Here is a 21,217-nt window from a genome sequence, read left to right as displayed (position 1 = left end):
CATTGACACCTCCAGTCTAAAAGGGGGACTGTGAGGAGAAATAAGAGGAAAAGGAAGAAAATATAACATGAGAAATGTAATGAAATAGATCAATGATTGTAGTAAGTGATACTGAATTGAATCTGTCTTTTGAAGAAAATACTATTAGATGGAAATAAAAAGCAAAACTTACCTGCATCCTGCTTTTTAGGATACTTAAACTGATGAAGATACTTCCTCTTAAGGTAATGGCAAATAGGTGATTGAGAGTAGCCTCCCTGTTGAAGACTGCAAAGTGGAGCAAGATTTAAAAATCATCTTCCTAGAAACATAATAAGAGCTACCAATGTGATGAGGTAAAACATCACAGCAACATTCAGAAGAAGCTAGAGAATCCAGGGGACACTTAATGTGAAGGGTGGCTTTTGCCCAGAGAATCCAGGGGACACTTAACGTAAAGAATGGCTTTTGCCCAGGGTGCACTGTCCTTATTCTCAGGAGGCAGCGTGCAACTGAAAAACTGACCATGTGGCCCATTATTCAGCCAAAGGATAAAATAGATTACAGGGCCTATGAAAGATGGCTCTCATAAAACCCACCCTCATATTTGGGTTGGTGCTGCAAAATGCTGTACCCAAGAGAAACACATGAACTGGAAGAAACATCTCTTCACATGGATTGAAGCTCAAGTGTGAGTCATCTATAGACTGAAGCAACCAGGATTCACAGAAAATATTAAACCCCAAAATTATACTAAATTGCTCTTAGATTTTTTTCACTGAAAGTCATATTTTATTTAAAAACACTATTTTGCAATATATTTGTTATTTCTAAAAAAATCATTTAATTTTACAGTAGAAGTTAACATTTTTATTGTGATATAGAGTCATCTCTCTGATCAAGTATTACATAAACATGGTAAATGAGAGATGTGATTGTCAGCAAATGGGATTGACAAGATGCTGGAGGGCAACCTTTCTCTAGTTATTTCCTCTTTGTATGTGTTAATTTTTCTTTTATTAAAAATGCATTCTTCTCGGGTTGGAGAGATGGCTCAGTGGTTAAAAACACATACTTCTCTTATACAATACATCCCAACTACAGTTTTCCCTCCCCCAACCTCCCTTCTCCTCAGATCTATTAACCTTCCATTTCCTCTTCAGAAAAGAGCAGGTCTCCAAGAGATGACAGTGAGACAGGACAAGGTGAAAGCCCTCCTATGGAAGCTGGACAAGGCAACCCAACAGGAGTCTCACAAGAACAGCAAGCTAGCAATCATAACCTACACTCAGGGAACTTGGTGCAGACCCATGCTTGCCATTTCAGTTTCTGTGAGCCCTGTTTATTGATTCAGTGGGCCATGTTCTCCTGGTGTCCTCCATTCCCTCTGAATGCTATAGTCTTTTCTCCTCCTGCCCTTCTGCAGGGTTCCCCATCTCCAAAGGGACAAACCTGGCAGAAGACTCCAATTTAGACATACATACTGTCTCTCTGTCTCTCACATGCACACATGCATGCACACACACACATCTCACTCTCCACCCCCCTCCCCCATATCTGGCTGTGGGTCTCTGCACATGTTCCCATCTGCTGCTGGAGGAAGCCTCTCTGATGACAAGTGGACCTTAGTCTCTGAGCTATCCAGTCTCTGGTACCTAGCTATCCAGGGAGTATAGGGAATGTTTTCCCTCTAGTGGGGTGGGCCTCAAATTAAACCAAACAGTGGTAGGACACTCCAACGTGTTCGGTGTCACAATTGCCCCAGCACATCTTATAGAGAGGACGATTGTAGATGGAGGGTTTTGTGGCTGGCTCGGTGTCCAGTTTCTCACACCAAAGAGACTAGAATGTAAGATATGGGCTTGGAGCTCAACCCCTCTATGTTCAGTAAGTTGAATGGAAGTATCCCTGGCAATGCCCCCCACACACACACATTGTTAATTTTTATAGTGTGACCTCTGTCAGCATCAGCTTGGGTTGTGTAGAGATCTCCATAGGACCTCCTCAGCCAACAACTCAACTGAATGAAAGCCTTGCCATTACTAGGAGTCTTCACTAGGGTCAACCTCATAGATTCCAGGAAGTTTTTACTGTACTAGTTATCTCCACCATCCCCAAAATGTTCCCCCAATTCCAGCTACCTCTCCCCACACTCTCTCCCTCCATCCCCCCAACACATACACACACCACACACACACACCCCTACAGCTACCTGATCCCTCATGCTCTTGTCTCCAGTTCACCCTCAGAATATATTCTATTTCCCCTTCCCTGGGAGAGCCATGCTTTTCCCTATAGTTCTCCTCTTTACGTAACCTCTCTGGGTCTGTAGATTATAGCTTGAATATCATTTACTTAACAGTTAATATCCATTTATAAGTAAATACATACCATATTTGTCTTTCTGAGTCTGGATTACCTTACTTGGGATGATCTTTTCTAATTACATCCATTTGTCTGCAAGTTCCATGGTGTCATATTTTTTTAACAGCTGAGTAATACTCCATTGTGTAAATGTACCACAATCTCTTTATCTATTTTTCCATTGAGGGAAGTCCAGGTTGTTTCCAGTTTCTGGCTATTATGAATAAAACTGTAATGAACATAGTTGAGCAAGTTTCCTTGTGGTAGGACAGAACATCTTTTGTGTATATACCCAGGAGTGGTATAACTGGAACTTGATGTAGGTTGATTCCCAGTTTTCTGAGGATCCTTCACATTGATTTCTATAGTGACTGTACAAGCTTATGCTCCGTCCAGCAATGGTCCACATCCTTTCCACCATAAGCTGTCACTTGTGTTATTGATCTTATCCATTCTGACAGGTGTAAGATGGAATCTCAAAGTAGTTTTCATTTGCATTTCCATGGTGGCTAAGGATGTTGACCATTTTAAATATTTCTCAAACATTTTGGATTCCTCTATTGAAAATTCTGTTTAAACCTGTACCCCATTTTTATTTGCATTATTTGGTTTTTTAATATCTAGTTTCTTGAGTTTTTTGTGTTTTGGATATTAGACCTCTATCAGATGTAGAAGATGTAAAAATCTTTTTTAATTCCATAGCCTGCCTCTTTGTCCAATTAATGGTGTCCTTTGCCTTACAGAAGCTTTTCAATTTCACAAGATCCTATTTATTGTTTATCTTAGTGCCCAGGCTATCTGTGTTCTGAAAGTTGTCTCCTAGACCAGTGTGTTCAAGGATGTTCACCCACATTCTTTTCTATAAGGTTCAGTGTATCTGGTTTTATGCTGAGGTCTTTGATCCACTTGAAATTGAATTTTGTACAGGGTGATAAACATGGATCTATTTGCATTCATCTATATACCAACATCCAGTTTGACCAGTACCATTTTTTGAAGAAGCTTTTTGGTGCTGGCATGGACCTAGAAACTTGGAAGAGTTGTGGCAATAAGCATGGCTCCCACCAGTACTCCACCATGAAGCTACTCTCAGAAAGCCAAGGAATAGGGTAGGGCCACGCTGTTTAGCAGATAAAAGGCTCATGTGGCTGGAAAAAGATGAAGATATACTATACAGTAAAAACAGATTGGGGGGGAGACCAAACAACAACCAAAAAAAAAAAAAAAAACCCCTCTAAACATTTATATAGGCTTGGGAGAGAAAAGAAAAAGGATAGAGAAAGTCCTTAAAAAAGAAATAGAGTAGTAGCTAGCTGGGTGTGGTGGCACATTCCTTTAATCCCAGCACTCCAGAGGCAGAGGTGGGTGGAATCTGTGATTCAAGTCCAGCCTGATATACAGACTGAGGTAAAGAATAGCCAAAGTTACACAGAGAAACACACATGCTTCAATTCTCTTTGTTTTGCTGATGTGAAATTATTACCTGAATTTACATGTGTGTGGTTAACCTCCTTAGTTTGGAATTTTCTTTCTAGCACCTTTTGTAGGGCTGGGTTTGTAAAGTTGACTTTATCATTGAATATCTTGTTTTCTCCATTTGTGGTGACTGAAAGTTTTCTTGGGTATAGTAATCTGGGCTGTCATCTGTGGTCTCTTAGAGTCTGCAGTACCATTTAAAAGTCAGGTGTAATTTTCTAATAGATCTGCCTTTATATGTTATTTGGTCATTTTTACTTGCAGGTTTTAATATTCTTTCTTTGTTCAGTATATTTAGTGTTTTGATTACTACGTAGTGAGGGGATGTTTTTTTCTGGTCCAATCTATCTGGTGTTCTGTATGCTTCATGTACCTTGATAGGCATCTCCTTCTCTAGTTTAGGAAATTTTTCTTCTATGATTTTGTAGAAATATATTCTTGGATTTTGAGATGGTATTCTCCTTCCTCTCTATTCCTATTATTTGTATGTTTGGTCTTTTAATAGTGTTCCAGATTTCCTGGCTGTTGCATGTCAGGAATTTTTTAGATTTAACATTTCTTTGATCAATGTATCTATCTAGTTTTTCTATTCTATCTTCAATACCTGAGATTCTCTCATCTGTCTCTTGTATTCTGTTGTTGAAGCTTACCACTCTAGTTCCTGTTTGCATTCCTAAATTTTTCACTTATAGGACCCCTCAGTTTGTGTTTTCTTTATTGCTTCTATTTCCATTTTCAGGTCTTGAGCAGTTTTGTTTCCTTCAATTGTTTGTTTTTTGCTTGGCTTTTTTTTTTTTTTTTTTTTTTTTGAGGGATTTATTCCTTCCCTCCAATTGTTTGTTTGTTGTATTTTCCTGAATTTCTTCATGGGATTTTTGTTGTTGTTGTTTTTCATTTCCTCTTTTAGGACCTCTGTCATCTCCATATAGTTGGTTTTAAGGTCATTTTCTTTTGTTTCAGCTATGTTGGAATATTCAGGACCTGCTGTGGTAGACTAGCTGAACTATGGTGGTGACATATTGCCCTGGCCATTGTGTTCTTAAACTGGTATCTAGGCATCTGGGTTTGGGGAGACTATGGGTCTAGCTATGATTTCTGGGTTTATCTCCATTGAGTAGGAGTTTTATTCGTTGGTTTCTGTTTCTCTGGATTTTCAGAGATTGTGTTGGCTGGGTGTTCCCTGTTTTACTGACCTGCTCAGCTGATATATTCTTGGGGGATGGGAGGTCTGGAGGAAATGGTCTGAGGGATCCATAGGAAGCATCCACATGGGTGTTCTGTTGCAGCTCTAGGGGCAACCCTGAGAATTGGATCTGTGATAATAGAGAGGACCTGGGCCGCACCTCCTACCCCTAAACTTTCCTCTGGCTTTGGAGAACAGTGGGCTGCCTACCTGGTCTTCTGGCAGGCATTGCCTATAGTTGTACCATGTTGAGGGCTGGGGCATAACAACGTGGCAGGAAGGGAAGGGCTGATCCTAGGTTTATTAACTCAGTGTCCTGGGAGATATAAACAAAATTCACTCTGAAAAAAATTGTAAAATGAACTATGATGACTATGGCATAACTTTGTAAAATATACTAAAAGCCATGAATTCTATATTTCACATAAGTGGTATGGTAGATGAATTATAGCTTAAAAAGGCTTTTATATAAAAAGGAGGTGACAACCCAAGGCCTTGGATTTTTTTTTTATAAGTAAGTTTTCAGAAAGTAAATGATACTAAAACTATGTAGATACCTGAAGAAAGTCAACCCAATGAACAAGAACCAACCTAAATTATAAATAACATGAAGAACTCAAGGGTTTCTCCCCAGCATTGTTTCAGGCACAGACTCTAAGACAGTGTGCCTATGTTGATGGATGGATTTAACACCAAGTGGGAGCTTCAGGGAGGAACTGAAGGATGATGCTGCAGACTTAGAACAGCATCCTACCACTAACCTTATACTTCTGGTAATGGCAGAAGACCATTCCACTGATCCTGCCTAACTTCTTCATGTTTCTCTTTTCTGGCAGGGTCTCATGTAACTCAGGCTGAGGGTGAGCCTGAACTCCTAATCCTCCTGCCTCTATATCCCAAATGCTAGTATTATAGGCTATACCGCCAGCCCCAGCTTCTGCCTGAGAAATCCTAAAAGTAAGCCCAAAGTATTTGTTTCTAAGTAATTTAACTGTGTTAAGAACAAAGTTCAAGAATGTTTATAAAGTAAAAAACATTTAGCACTCAACAATAAAAGGTTAACAATTTCTGACATCTAATCAGAGGTTACCAGTCAGGAAAATACCGTATTGATAGAGGGAAATAGATTAATTAGAACAAATTGGAATATCATCAGAGGTTAATAAGATGAATACCTGTCAGTGGGAGGTGGAATAAAGTATGATTCATCTACCCTCCCCCAAAACTATGGATCCCATTCTTAATACAGCAAGCCTAGAAACAGGAAGAGGCTTCCATCAGCATCCTAACATTCATAATGCTCTGCCTTTATATGGGGCTCCATTCTCAAGATGTTCAGTGTTCTTTCCCCCAGATTGCCTTCAGTTTCTGGTAATAAGAGTGCCTGATGTATCAATGAATCCCAGAGAATTTACAGTATAACATCCTTCACCATCTTTGCAAAGTTATATATAGTGCTGTGTAGGATAATGCTGTATCTGAGTTGAGTTTGTTTGAACATTACTATTGATTTCTGGGTTTACAGGCAATGAAGACCAGCCAGAGAAGCCTCACTTTGACTGTCGCAGTGTGATATTTGAGCTGGATTCGTGCAATGGTAATGGGAAGGTTTGCCTCGTCTACAAACATGGGAAACCTGGTAAAGATCATTTCCAAAGCATGATCCTACAGTGTGGATGTGGTCTTCCTTGAACTTGCCTGTCAACCATAAGTGAACAAAAACTCTCTGAAATGCTTCCAGGTCTATTCTTTGTGCCAAGACTCAGCCCCTCTGATCCTCTCTGAACATTTCCCACTAGGCTGATTTCTCTATTCCATCGCCTTGTGTGAGTCCCTGTGACCATCAGTGGGACAGATAAGAAAAGTTTCAAGAACTAGTCATTCTGTTCATAAGGCCTTGCATTAAATAAGCCTTCAGGAAATATGTTAGCTTTCCTTTATACTTTTATATGTAAGCCAGTTAAGAGCAATAGAAACATGAATTACTAGACCTCAAGTCCCCACATTCAAAACCAAGAGAAAGCAAGACTAAATGATAGTTACTGAGAGACTGAACACCTAAACAGCAGCACTTCAGGCCTAGGGACTGAATCTAGATCTGAACACAGTTAAGCTCTCTTCTTACCTCTTTCTGGTGGTGTGAGGAGGTATAAACATTAGAAATTACCTCTGGAGAGAAAAGATCATTTCCAGGTAAAGCTGTTGTAGCAAAAGACGTGGAGCTGCATTGAAACAATGATTAGAATTAGATATGAGGGAGGAGAGAAAGAGGCAACCAAACAAAGGGACAAATGGCTAAAAGCCATAATCAAGAAAAAGTTCAACTGATTTGTGGTAATGACAATTCTCTTTTAATGAACTTAAGTGGTTTGCCTGAGCTCGTCTCATCCAAAGGAGATACAGCCTGAATGCCAGCTGCTTCCTCTCATGCAGATCTTGGAAAGCCAAACAAAAAGGTCTGAACAGCTATAGAAGACTAAAGAGTTGTTCAAGGCTGTTTAGGAGAGTGGCAGGATTCAAATTAAAATGGGCAGGTAGTTTGGAGAAGGAAAAGAGGAAGAGATGCTACAGCTCTCTAGAAAGCTAATGAGACAGGTACAAGATAGGAACTGGTGTAATAGTGCCTGGGTTAGCTGACCTAGGATAGGATGTCATAAGAGCAGGATTGCAGGAGTGAGGTGATATAGACCAGTGGTTCTCATCCTATGGATCACAACCCCTTTGGGAGTCAAATGACCTTTTCACAGAAGTCACCTAAGACCATTGGAAAACACAGATACTTACATTATGATTCATAACAATTCATAACAATTGGGGTCACCACAACATGAGGAACTGTATTAAAGGGTAACAGTGTTTGGAAAGGTGAGAACCACTGGTATAGATCTTTCACATTGATTTTTGTTGTTGTTTGTCTGTTTTCATAGCACTTCTGATTAGAGACCTCTTTGTAAAAGATTGATCATTCAGAGTTTCTTTCCATCAAAAAAAAAAAAAAAAAAAAAAAAAAAAAGGAGGGAGTGCTGAGTCCACTCAGAACAGAAGCATTTGCTAAGATATAAGATAGCCTTAATGAAATGCCTCAAGGTCAAAACCAACAGAAAGATCCCTTATGTGATCAATTAGGAATGGGTAAAATCAACCATGCGAGAACAGAACTGGGAGGCTAGAAGGGGAAAGAGTTTCATGTTTTAAAATCTTTCTGCTATAGATTCCTCTTGACTATCAATGTTCATTGACATTTTAGTTAAAAGAGAAAACATATTAAGCTGTCCTTAATCTTCTTGTGCTGTTTAGGATTAGCTCATGACACTGAGATCTGGTTCCTGGACAGAGCATTATACTGGCATTTTCTCACAGATACCTTTACTGCCTATTACCGCCTGCTCATCACCCACTTGGGCCTGCCCCAATGGCAATATGCCTTCACCAGCTATGGCATTAGCCCACAGGCCAAGGTAAGAAGAGAACGCCTGTCATCCCAAAATCTGATGTGTATCAAGAATTTCCTGTGAAAATGTTACATTCCAAATTCCCCATCTGCAGTAATAGAGGGAACCCATAATTTTAATAAGCAGGACTAGTGATTCCAATGTTGGCTGTTAGCCTCACATGATTTGGATCTAATTAAGTAATCAGGATCAACTGGAATGTTATTTTTAATTAAATGTCACTGCGGGCTTGGGTCCAGAATACAATCACTTAAAAGGATTAACAAGTTTCTAATTCCCCTCTGCTCCCAGTCTACACTCCCATTGGCAGGTACAGGTCAGTATGCATGCCCTCCTTGAGAAACTCATTACATGTAAAGCATAAATGCATTTTGTGTATCTTTGTGCTAACACAAGTGTAGCAATTCTGCACTTTTATCCTCCATTGTAGAGCTCTTTCAGAATCAGTACATAGAGAGATGTCTTCTGTATATTACTGACTAGGCATCGTTTATACAAGCCTGTGTTGAAAGCACCAAGTGGGCTAGAACTGTTCACTGGAATGAACTGGTCTGCTCTAAAGAAAAATCATAATGATTCCTTTCAACACTTAATTAGCAAAAAAGCAGGGACTGCATCCCACTGCAGCTTTACTAGGTAGAGCCTCATTCTTCGAACATTTTTCATAAGAACATCTCCCATGTAATTAATGCTATGAAGTGTTTTGGTCAGACAATGGCACAAAAGGAAAAACAAAAATGTGGCTGCCCTTTTTTCATAGCTTTCTAAGAAACTGCAGGTATAGAGTACCAGCACCACAATTTACCATATGAAAGTTTTGCTCTGACCTCTTATCACACCACTTGGAGGGATGGTGCTACTGGAATATCCATGGTGGGCACCATCTGCTTTGATGGCAAGTAGGAGGACAATGTCCCCTGGTGGGCTCCTAGTTTTTATATAGCATTTATTTTGGTGACCTTGAAAAGCACTGTATGACTGGAGTGTTTGGTTTTTTTTAATTTTCATTTTAAACCTTATTTTATGTATAGCAATTTACATGTTAAGTAAGACTACAATAAAATGATAGTTTTCTACCTTAGAAAAGAAAAGCACTGTGTGTGCTTGACCAAGACAAGGCAGTTTTTCATTTAAAAAAAAAAAGGTATAAATTCAGTATTACATCACAAGATGTGTAGACAAGAAATGCTTTAGATTTTATAGTTTTTTGAATTTTGAAATAATCATATTTGCTTTATGAGTTGACATTTTTAAAAAGTGGATTAGTGATGGCCAGATTGTAATGTCTGTCCTATGTGCCCTGCCCTTGGCCCATTTCTCACTCAAACTCTTCTCACCTCTGCCTTACAGCAATGGTTCAGTATGTACAAACCCATCACCTACAACACCAGTCTACTCACAGAAGAGACCGATTCCTTTGTGAACAAGCTGGACCCCAGCAAAGTGTTCAAGAGCAAGAACAAGATCTTAATCCCAAAAAAGAAAGGGCCCGTGCAGCCTGTCAGTGGCCAGAAAGGACCTGGGCCTGTAGCTCCCCCTACCCCTAAACCTTCCTCTGGCTCTGGAAACCCTATCCGAAAATAAGCATCCCATCAGCCTCAGAGCAGTGATATCAACATGCAGATGCCCTGGGGTGGCCCCATCCTCAGACACTTTGTGATTGTAGGCTTTCTCCTGAGGATCAAAGCCTTAGATCAGGAGTTGGGAAGACCATACTGAATTACTCCCAGGAGTCCTTTTCCCCCATAGGTTGTGCCAACTCTGTCTCCAAAACCAGCTAAGACTTTCAGATGTGTTTAGAGGTTTTTCGTTTTGTTTTGTTTTTATGCCTGTACACAGTCCTTAACGTCTTAGCAGCAGTTAGAGGGGTCCTCATCAATAAACCCATGGTACAACTTATGAAACATCAGTCATGTGACCACCTCAGATATGAAAATTTTACACCCTCAGTTACATTAGCCACATTCCAAGAATGCACATGATAGTGGATTCCATATTGGATAATTCCGAGATAGGGAGCATTTCTGTCATAGAAATGTTTTTGGGCAGCATTGCATGCAAACATTTTCATACTGTTAATATATAATGTTGATGCCTTAGCTTTATAGGCTGTATGTTTTGAGAAGATACTTTCAGAGACATAGTCTTGTGTTCTTTACAACCTATACCACAAACACATCTCACTTGAGTCATTTCTTTTTTTAATTCACTATAAAACCCAGTGTTCCTGATCATTTACCTATAAGGAGGTTTGTTTCCAGCTTTGTATTGATAGATCTACATTTGCCAAAACCATCTTTTTAAAAGAGACTGACCCCTGTTGTGTTTTATCTTTATGTTGTGTTTATGCTTTAACAAAGCCCTGGGTATTTATTTGCAGATAAAGCTAGTCTGTTCACAAGAATTTCCAGCTGTTCTGCTTATTCACAGTTGCTCTGTCTCTCCCAACTACCTCTGTTCTAGGCAGTTCTCTGCCTAGAACAGTGTGGGTTGCCAAGAGGTCTTTGTAAGTAAATGTCCTGTAAGTTAGGAAACAAGGTAATATTAGACATTGAGCCACCCCATAAGTTTCTCTTGTGTTAAATATTAGGCATATAACAGAATTTCTGTAAAGAAGTTAGTCTGATTTTCAGTTAAGAATATCTTACTCCTTCCTCTGCAGTCCCGGCAATGGGCAGGAGTTACCCATCTAGCTCCAGTGTTCTTGATGGCTGCAATTTTTGTACTGATATTTCAGAGGTAGAAGAATAAAGAGAAGGGGGACCACATACTCCTTTACCATTGGCTAACTTATTCTTTCTACCAGTGGTTGTCCAGGCTTCTTATTATGCTGCCTCTACTCACTAATCATTCTAGGGCTTCTCTGTTCTATTATGTGATGGGGGCTAGAAGTTCCTAGCGTTCTCTACCTGTATTTCTCCAACTTCACTTTGAATATTTAGGGAAATTTAAAATCCTGTTTTGGGGCAGGAAAGATGGTCAGCAGTTAAGGGCATATACTGCTCATGCAAAGAACCACATTCACTTTCTAGCACCCACATGAAGCAGGTCACAGACACCTGTAACTCCAACTCCAGGGACCCAAAGTGCTCTCTGACCTCCACAGGCACCAAGCAAATACAAAGAATAAATATACTTGAAAAACTTATTTTTTATTGTCATTCACTAGAAAATGATGGTCGGAAAAGGGGTATGGTCTTCAGTCTTTGTCTTAGGATTTTTACTGCTGTGAAGAGACACCAAGATTAGTACAACTCTTATAAGGACAACATTTAATTGAAATGGCTCACTTACAGTCGAAGAGGTTCAGTCCATTATCATTGCGAGGAGCGTGGTGGTGTGTCGGTAGACATGGTGCTGGCTATATCTTGATCAGAAGACGACAAGAAGTGGTTTGTGACACTGGGAGAAGCTTGAGCAAAGGAGATCTCAAATTCTACCCCCACAGTGACACACTTCCTCCAACAAGGCCACATCCTAAGAGTGCCACTCCCTAGGAGCTTATGGGGGCCAATAACATTGGAACTAACACAGCCTTCCACCTCCTATCACTTCCATAGTGTCAGGAAATCTAAGAAGAATTAAGGCAGACTCTGGCTGGCTGCATCCACATTTTTTTTAAAAAAATAATTCAGATACTGAAATATGAGTGTTCCATGTTAGTGTTCCGTTGTTTCAAATCATGTTTCAAGATGTGATCTGTCTGTATAACCCAGGCTGTCCTTAACTTTGCAGTTGTTCTGCCTCTGTTTTCCCAGTGCTGCAATCGGGGCATGCACCACCATGCCTGTCCACCTCTAATGAAAATGTTTAAAACAGTATCACTCATCTCCTGCAGCTTCAAAACCAACCATAGAATATTCAGTGCGGCGAAAGGAAGAAAGAAAGGAAGGAAGGAAGAAGAGAGAAAAGTCTATGTGTAACTTTAATGATTCTGTGACTGTCATATTATCCCTAATTTAGGAGATAATTTGAACCTTTTAAAAAATTATATTTTATTGCACTTGGAGCACTTAAAAATGTGTAACAATTCCCAAGGAAATACAACAGTACCAGACCATCATTTGCTTCTGTGTTAAGGGTAGAAGCAAACACGTTATTTCAGTGTAGTAGGTATCATTCATTTAGTATTTGTGGAGCCTTTGAATACTTGAATTTGATTCCAGTTATATGGCACAAATGAAGCAGCAGAGGAGCCAAAGGAGAGGGGGCACACCCGAATCTTCTCATGTGCGCACTCCTTTGTCTCCCCACACTTCCCTTAAAGAACACACAAGGTCAGATTAAACAGAGCAGTAATTCAGATGTGAAAACCTGTACAAGTGACCCTGTACGAATGCATAAACAATTCACTCAGGGAACTGGCTCTTCTAAAAGAAAAAAGGGTACTTGTAGCAAAGTCTTAACATGAAAACTGACTTGAGTTAAATGGGCAAAAACACTCATGAGGCTGATATTTTTAAAAATGCAGTTAAGCCAAGTGGTGGTGGCACATACCTTTAATCCCAGCACTCAAGAGACAGAGACAAGCAGATCTTGGAGTTCAAGGCCAGCCTGGTCTACCAACTGAGTTCCAAGATAACCAAGGCTGTTACACAGAGAAAGCCTGTCTCAAAATACCACCACCACATACAAATAAATAATAAAAAGAAATAGACAAAACCCTATTTAAAAAAAAAAAAAAAGGTAGTTAAAATGTTAGTATGCTGAACAAGAAACTTAACTGCCTGGGAAAGGGCACTGTACTAGAGTTAGAAAATGAGAACAGAACAGAACGCCCCATGATGTACTAATGTAGTTAGTACCATGCACAAAGTGTCACATCCTCCTGCACATACGGAGGTAGCCAGGCCAAAAACAGGATGAAAGGGTCCAGCTAACATGTAGCCAACAACCTACAGAATCTCGTGCTTAAAGCTGTGATCTCTAGACTTAGAAATGTGTACCAGCCAGGTATTGGTGGTGCACACCTTTAATCTCAGCACTTGGGAGGCAGAGGCAGGCATATCTCTGTGAGTTCGAAGCCAGCCTGGTTTATAGAGCTAGTTCCAGGACATGCTCCAAAGCAATGCAGAGAAACCCTATCTCAAAAAAGCAACAAAAGAAAAGAAAAAGAGAAAGAAAAGAAAGAAAGAAAGAAAGAAAGAGAGAAAGAAAGAAAGAAAGAGGAATGTGCACCAAAGTCACTGGTATCACATGGAAAATAACATCCTTGGATCCCACTTCAGATCTACAAAATCAGAATTGCCAAAAAAATATTCCAGATATCAGGATTTTCTTCCCTTCTTCTCTTTCTGTTTTCTTTCTTCTTCTCCTCCTCCTCCTCCTTTTTCTTTTTAAGACAAAGCTGACCTATAGCTATGTAGTCTGCCATTCTACACATACAGACACATCCTGCCACTGATGTTTTTATTACAGATGTACGCCACTGTGCCCAGTGTGGAATTTTTTTTAAATCAATTTGATAGTAATATTGAGTCTGAAACTTTCTGGCTAAGGTCTGATTGGTTTGGTTTTAATTTTATGAAAAATAAATTTTTTATAACCCAGTAAAGCTTGTATAATAATGGGAATAGACTAATCACAGTTTGTCTTTGTTGTTCGTTTTTTTTTCCCACTTTTTACATGATGTATTTTCCTAAGGTGCTGTATTGGAGACTATTAAACATTTACAGATATAAATACCATAGTATAAATAGTCTGCTATGTCTATCACAGCTTCAATAGATACCATCTCTTGGCTGATGTTTTAACTATATTCCTACTTCTCCAATTTTATCTTTTAAATAATTGCAACCTATTAGTTTTTTAAGCCATTGCTTTGGTGGTTATAATGAATGTTACTTTCTCTGTTCAGTACAGTAGTTCACACAGGGTCCCTGGTCACATTATTTGTACAGTGTAATTCTGACCCTTCATTACAGCTGAATGGACGACAGGCAGGTAGCAAACCATGTTGGCCGTGCCCTTACCTTTGGAATATGTTGATAAATTTTTTTGGCTTCAGTCAATACCACGAGACCTGGTTTCCCAGCTGTAATGGTTATCTTACTTTGTGCCATAACCAAAAGCAACATATAAAAGAAAGTTCCAAAGGGAGACTCCATAATGGCAGGAGAGGCATTGCTGCAGGTGGGCTGCACAGGAAACTGAGAGCATATCTTTAACTACAAACATGATGCAGAGAGAACTGGAAGCAAAACAAGGCTATGTAGTATAACTGTCTGAGCCCACGCCCTCCCTCCAGGAAGGCCTCACTTCCTAAATGTTCTGTGGCCTCCCCAAACAGCACCACCAATCAGGGACCCAGTATTCCAATATTTGAGCCAGTGGAGAACACCAGCCAAGTAATTTCCTTATAAACCCACATAGCTTCCATTATGAACTGTGACTGCTAAATGAGTTAGTGCACAGTTAGCGCTCAGAAGAAGCAGTTGCTGCTTTTCCTATTCTTTATAATGTGACCCCACTGTATCTAGCTCTTAACTTGCTTCAAGCTGCTCTAGCAGCTGTCCTCTCCTAAGCCATTCACTCTTTGTTTCTAAGACATCAGTATGGCTCTCTCCTGTGCCTTTATACCTGTAGATTCATCTCCGGTGTGCCTCTAGCCAGAGCTCCATGAAGCCACAGCTCACTGAAGGAGAGTATCAGTCAATGAACTTTGGGTCATCTTACCTCATCTCTGTGGTTCCAGTGGATTTTGAGAAGGGGTGGAGGGATTGGAAAGCCATCCTAATCATGGAGTCCTATGAACTATTAATATATAAATTTTAAAGTTGGCTATACATAAGTTTGCATTAAGTCAAATGTGTCATATTTTAGGACAACTAAGAATGAGGAAAAGCTATGAAAATGCCTAACTTTAAAAATTGAGGAGACAGTAACCACCTTATTTTAGAGTCTGAATACCCTTAGTTCAGCTTATGGACTATGTCAGAAAATCCTGCCATAATGAAATACATTACACATGAAGCCATGAGTGTCCCTGGTCTTTTCTGCACCACATATTTTGTACCCAGAAGCCTAGCTGACTGGGTATACCACCAACAGCTATCTTGATAAGGCTCTAAAAGAACCAAAAAGTAAATTATGAGACATGCTGGGATGTGCCACATCTTATCCTGTGTCTAGGAAACATTCTTCAACATCATTGATGCTCCATTTCTTCAGATGTAAGATGGAAATTGATGGACGGGCTGTAAAACTCTATTAAATAATGCAAATTGAGTACTCACATGGAGTGGTTTCAATAAGCAACAGCTTTTTAAGAAGCATTCAGAAAGTCCATTTTCTCTCCATGAATTACCTAACCAACAGAACCAATTGCTCTAACAGATGACTTTTTTGACAAAACTGACGATCTATTTTAATACATATCTTCACTGTCTATTTCAAAGCCATTAGCTTTCTTTTAAAATTGAAAAAGACATTTCATTCCTTAAGCAATTTGGTACGTTTGTGGTGTAGTTATGTCTCAGATAAAATGATTTCTAATCAAAACTAGAAATGGCTAAAGAATAGTGGATAACTGAGATTTAATTTGATGACAGCCTCCCACAGCTTCTGTTATGCCTCCTAAGGGGAAGGACCCTGTTTCTCCCTTTCCCAACTGATTACCCAGCCCTGGCACACAGTTACCTACAAATCTGGGTCTCAGTGCATATTTGTATAGTCATACCCTGTTTTTTTAAGACTGTCATAACAAGTTATGAGAAACTTGATGGCTTAATAGAACATAAATTTACTCTCGTGTATTTCTGAAATCCAAAAGCTGACTATCAGTTCCATAGGGCCAAACTGCAGGGATCCCTGGGGCTATAGTTGGGAGGCTGCCCTGAGAAGCTGTCCTTGCTTCCTGCAGCGTATGTTAGCTTGATCCACGTCACTTCAGTTCTTGCTTCTCTTGCATGTTTCTCAAATCTCTTCGGGCTGTCCTTTCTAAGGGTATTTGTGATTGCATCTGAGGCATACCTAGACACTGCATGGTCTCCCTTAGAAGGGGATTTTAGGGACCCGAGATTCAAACCTGAGGCTCCACGGGTGCCATTCATCAATGTGCCATCGTCGTCTCTGCTACTACACCACCTCAAGGGGCCATGAATATAAATTTTTGCTTTGAGAGCCACGCATTATCCTGAAGCCACTTACTTAAGAGCTAGAAAACTAAGCTGCTACAAGTGCCCCTGCTCTTCATCCCTGCATTGTGTTCAACAATGACTTTGGAAAGTCTTCAGCCTTCCCAGGCCCTATGCACAGTCTCCTTCATCCCCAATTCCCTTTGAATAAGTTACCTATTAAGCAAAAACTCCTTAAGGTTCTAAAAAAAATTAGTTATATTCAACAAAATAATGTTTGTCTTTCATCACTTGCCAGTATTTATGGGGTACAAGAGTATCTATGGTAATGACCTGTAAAATTAGCAATGACACCTTACACAGATAAGGCACCACACTCTTTAATAGGTCACAAAGGTCTTATAGAGAAATTCAATACAGAGCCTAGAGAAATGGCTCAGACTGCTCTTACAGAGGACCAGAGTTCAGTTCCTACCACCTGTATCAGGCAGCTCACATCGAGCTATAACTCCTATTCCAGAGGATCTTATGCCTCTTTTGGTTTCTGATGATATATACACACACACATGCGCGCACACACGTGCTTTAAAAACTGCCCACCAGAGGCAGACACATTGTAAAGTGGCAACAAGACAAAATAACAATCCTCCAGTATGACTAAAAGGTAATGACTACTAGGCTTAAAGGTACAGAATCTTTTTTCATTGAGGCTCTCTCTTCTGAGCCTTTTGATATATCTGTTTCATCAGTAGATTTAAACAATCCAACAGGAAAAGAAATGACGCAGAACAGTGTTCTAGAGCTATCCTGAAAGGAAGGCTTGGAAGGACTCTTACTGCCATATTTTAGCGACACTTTGACACTTCCCAACAAGTACCTCCTGCAACGTGTCTGCACTAACCCTCCGTCAACAAGCATCTGTGGGTAAAAAAAAAAAAGAAAAAGAAAAAAAAAAGAAAAAGAAAGAAAGAAAATTCGAGAGCATACCTCTTGTGTCACTATCTTGTTTCTTCCATGTTATGGGACAGTGAGAATCTTGTATATTTCTTCTGGTTTTCAGGGCAGGAAAGACCAAGCATAGTTCACTGGGCACAGGGTGAAGAAAGCTTTGTTCAAACATGTCCTAATTAGTTGGTTCCTTTCTAGTGTGAAAGTTATCAATACAAAATATATCTATTCCTAAATGAAATGGATCACAGGATGTACACATAGGGGAGGGTGCATGCATGCATGCGCGCGCGCACACACACAAACACACAAACACACACACACACACACACCACAGCTTCAGCTTACTACCTAGGTCACACAAGGACAACTAGCCCACAGGGACAGTAGTGAGTCATAAGAAGACAGCTAGCCCCTTGAGCAAGGACATTGACCTAACATTTTCCACTGCTGAGCTGATGTCACCCCCTAGAGGAAGCCCCTGCAACTCGCATATTTCTTTTGTCTAAAACCTTCCCTTTGTCTAGCCTTCATGTATACCTAGCAGTGTACCGTAGTTCACTATAGAACATGCCCTGGATTGCAACTTCCCTGCTATTCCTGAACAAACAAACTCAGCCATTTTTCTGCTTTTAGGTTGTCAGTGGTGATGAACCAGTTCTTTGGGGGGGGAATTATATTTGCTTTTATCTAATTCTCACATAAAGAAAGAAAAAAAAAATCCTTGTGGGCCTGGGGCAATGGCTCAGTGAGCAAAGCGCTATACAAACATGCTGAGTTTGGATCCCCAGCACCCACATAAAAGCCAGACTTAGCTGTTTACCAACAGAACCCCAGCACTGGGGCAGGCTGGAGACAGGCAGGTCCTGGAGCTAACTGGCCAGCAAGTCTAGGTTCAATGAAAAAGCTATCCAGAAGGTTAATGGTAATAATAACAACAACATAAAATAATGGAGGAAGTAACTCACAACATCCTCTACTCTCCATACACAGTACACACAGGAATATAACACACATACATATACACACACTAAATAAAATTCCTTGTAACTCAGTAACTTTCAAAGTCATCTTCACATTAGCAATAGGGGTGGAAATGAGATGATCTTTTAAATGTTCTCAAGTCCAGTCCACATTCTAAAACACCTTAGTCACATCTTGAGGAGGGTAAGGAAGACAGATAAAGATACCAGTAGCTTTCAGTACACTAGGTGAGTCCCTTCCACAGACTTCATGGGCATCTCTGCCCTGCTATGTTATCCCATACTGCACTGAGTATATTCAAAATGAAGCTCTGAATAAAAGACTCTCCTTGCCTGGCTGCAAAGGGAGAGGCTAGTTAACCTCACTTGCTTCTCAGAAGCTTTTGATCCCTAAACTTAACATTATTTTTTTCCCAGTCACTGAATGTGACCTATGCTAATGCAACAGCATTCAGCAGAACATTAGGGGCTTCCCAGAGGGCACTGAACTAGCCATTCACCAAGCAGCATGACAACCATGCAGCTTCCTGTGTTTATACATCTCTGTTCTCTGTGATAGATAACCCATGCCTGAGTTCAGTGCTGGGGCAATAAGCCAGTGGCCTCAAAGCCAGTAAACCACATTCAAAATAATTCACATACAAAAGGGAAATGACTGTAATGTCAAGGGGTGATTAAATCAATTCCCTAGTCTGTAATCTACAAACCCCACTGACATTCCTAGGCTCGCATACAGTACTCACATCCATCAGGTAGCCTCTCCCAAATGCCTGCTTGAAAGAGTGATCTCTAGCACAGGTTAGGGAGGTCACAGTCAAAAGGGTAGGTACGGAATGTCATCTTTTTATAGATAACATCTGCTGAGTGTTATCTATAAATCACCATTCCAGATACAGAAGCACAAAAGTTTTGGAAAATGGAACATTTATCCAGCTGCTGAAAGCAGCTACTGTAAATGGTTTACCTTTTCCTGGCCTGGGAGATAGTTTTTTCATGGGGAGACCTGGCCAGCGCAAGAGCTTCTATGGAAATCAGTCACTTTTGAGTCACCTGCCAGCCCTGGTGTCACTCTGAAACAGCTAGGATCCCTGAATTAATCCTGTCTTGAACACTGTAAGTCTTGACCACTTGTACTTGAGACAAATGAATGTAAAAACCATAGCATTCTCTGAAGACAGCACTTTGAGTTCTACATCATCTAAGTGATTAGCAAATTTTCTGAGACAATGAACTTTTATATAAAAGGCAAATATGTTGGTTCCAGAATAGTTGAGCTGTGTAGTAAGCTACTCTCATCTCTGTTTTAGCCTCACACACAGCAAGCCTCATGGGTAAGGTAAAGCTAAACAAGGCTAACAACAGCTAATGTTCCCTGAAGCAAGTGGGGGCTGGGGAATGCCTAATTAAACCAGAATGTCAAAGAGCATGTTATTGGGGCCACTCAGTCAACAAAATACAACCCAAAGGATGTGAAGAGAATGCCAAATAGAGTCCTTGCTGACTAGGAAGGATGTGAGCCTGCACAGCTATTTAAGATCCTCCATCTATGAGAATGAGTTTCTTGTGATGACATTAAACTCTGTTTATTTAGTAGTTGAAACATGGTGTACATTTATGAGTTTATATAAACATTTAGTACATCTAAAATCCACAACTGGTAGACAATCTGTGCTTGCTTTTGTGTCCAACATTGGCATTTATATATGGACTTTTTGTTGTTGAGGAGACTCTGTTTCTGAGTCTAATCACATGGCCTCGTGTTATCATAACAACTGTGACAGGAGTGATTTGTTCCTTACAAGGACTGTTGCTTCCTAGAAAAGGTGTCACACTTAGAACTAATAAACCAGGTATCAAGGTAACAAGAAAAACACGCTGACTTGATAAAGAAAGTACATGCAGGAGATTCCTGGAGATCCACGTTGATGCTCAGCGATGACCCAAGCAGTGTAACACCCAGAAATGAGCTCTCAGTTCAGAACCATCAGATGTTCAAGTCAGTCTCCCTACCCCTGCTGAGAGGGGCGGGTCTAGCCAGAGTGGGTTCTCTGCTCAGCATACTTCTGAGGGCCTAAAGAAAGTCACAGCTGCAGTTCAGATGTGCCAACCAGGCCCAGGGCTCTGGCTTCTTCTGGAGTCAGGCCACTCTTCAAGGTCCTTCGTACTGTGTAGTGGTCCCCACAGGTCACAAACAAAAAGACAAAAAGAGAAGGGGGTATTAGCAAGAGACACCTGGTATTCAGTGTAACAATACCCACATTCCCAAGAATCCAGGATAGCCCAGAGCCACTCTCCTCTTGCTGAGTATCCTGGGAGAGACCATGGGATGACTGGGCTGCAAGGAGGAGAGGGGTGTTCTCATAGGGTTTCTGAAAAATGGATGCAGACTTCAGAAAGTGTAGGTGGTATGTGGGAAGCTCAGTGTCTTCCTAGAATAGAATGTAACAGAGCTGAAAGAGTCGTAACATGGGAAACCTGAAGTAAACAGCACATAGTGAGGGGTCAGCAAACTCCCAAATGCAAAACTGCGGAAGGAAATACAAAGTTGGGGGTGTAACCAAGAACCTGGGACCCTGTGCAGCCGAGAGTTAGGCAGAGCCCAGGGCAAGGGGCGATGGTTGCAAAGAGTCTCTGTGAGTGATGTGGGTCTCAGTCTCAACTTGAAAGGACCTCCCTTTAGGGACAGTGATTTAAATAATTAGTGATCTTTTTGTAAATAGATGACAAGGAGCAAACCACCCAGTTTGTGGGAGAATT

The 21,217-nt window shown here is 40.4% G+C and overlaps 2 protein-coding genes across 2 annotated transcripts in view; one reads left to right on the top strand and one right to left on the bottom strand.

The window, feature by feature from the left end:
• LOC127214280 (tubulin polyglutamylase complex subunit 2) overlaps positions 1-10,702 on the top strand; it is a 29,611-nt gene extending 18,909 nt beyond the window's left edge. Inside the window, exons 5-7 of the mRNA XM_051174682.1 lie at positions 6,528-6,641; positions 8,300-8,460; positions 9,805-10,702. Of these exons, the coding sequence (XP_051030639.1) occupies positions 6,528-6,641; positions 8,300-8,460; positions 9,805-10,038 (509 nt within the window). The 3' untranslated portion in view covers positions 10,039-10,702. The remainder of the gene's footprint in view (positions 1-6,527; positions 6,642-8,299; positions 8,461-9,804) is intronic.
• A 9,325-nt stretch (positions 10,703-20,027) lies between these two features.
• Positions 20,028-21,217, bottom strand: part of LOC127214301 (FH1/FH2 domain-containing protein 3-like) — a gene marked incomplete at its 5' end in the record, with an annotated part of 35,122 nt that continues 33,932 nt past the window's right edge. Inside the window, 1 exon segment of the mRNA XM_051174696.1 lies at positions 20,028-20,624. Coding sequence (XP_051030653.1) covers positions 20,542-20,624 — 83 coding nt within the window.

The sequence above is a fragment of the Phodopus roborovskii genome, unplaced genomic scaffold (genome assembly GCF_943737965.1).
Source record: "Phodopus roborovskii unplaced genomic scaffold, PHOROB, whole genome shotgun sequence".
NCBI classification, from domain to species: Eukaryota; Metazoa; Chordata; class Mammalia; order Rodentia; family Cricetidae; genus Phodopus; species Phodopus roborovskii.
Note: the sequence above shows the minus strand (reverse complement) of the source record. Positions and strands in the feature narration are given on the sequence as shown.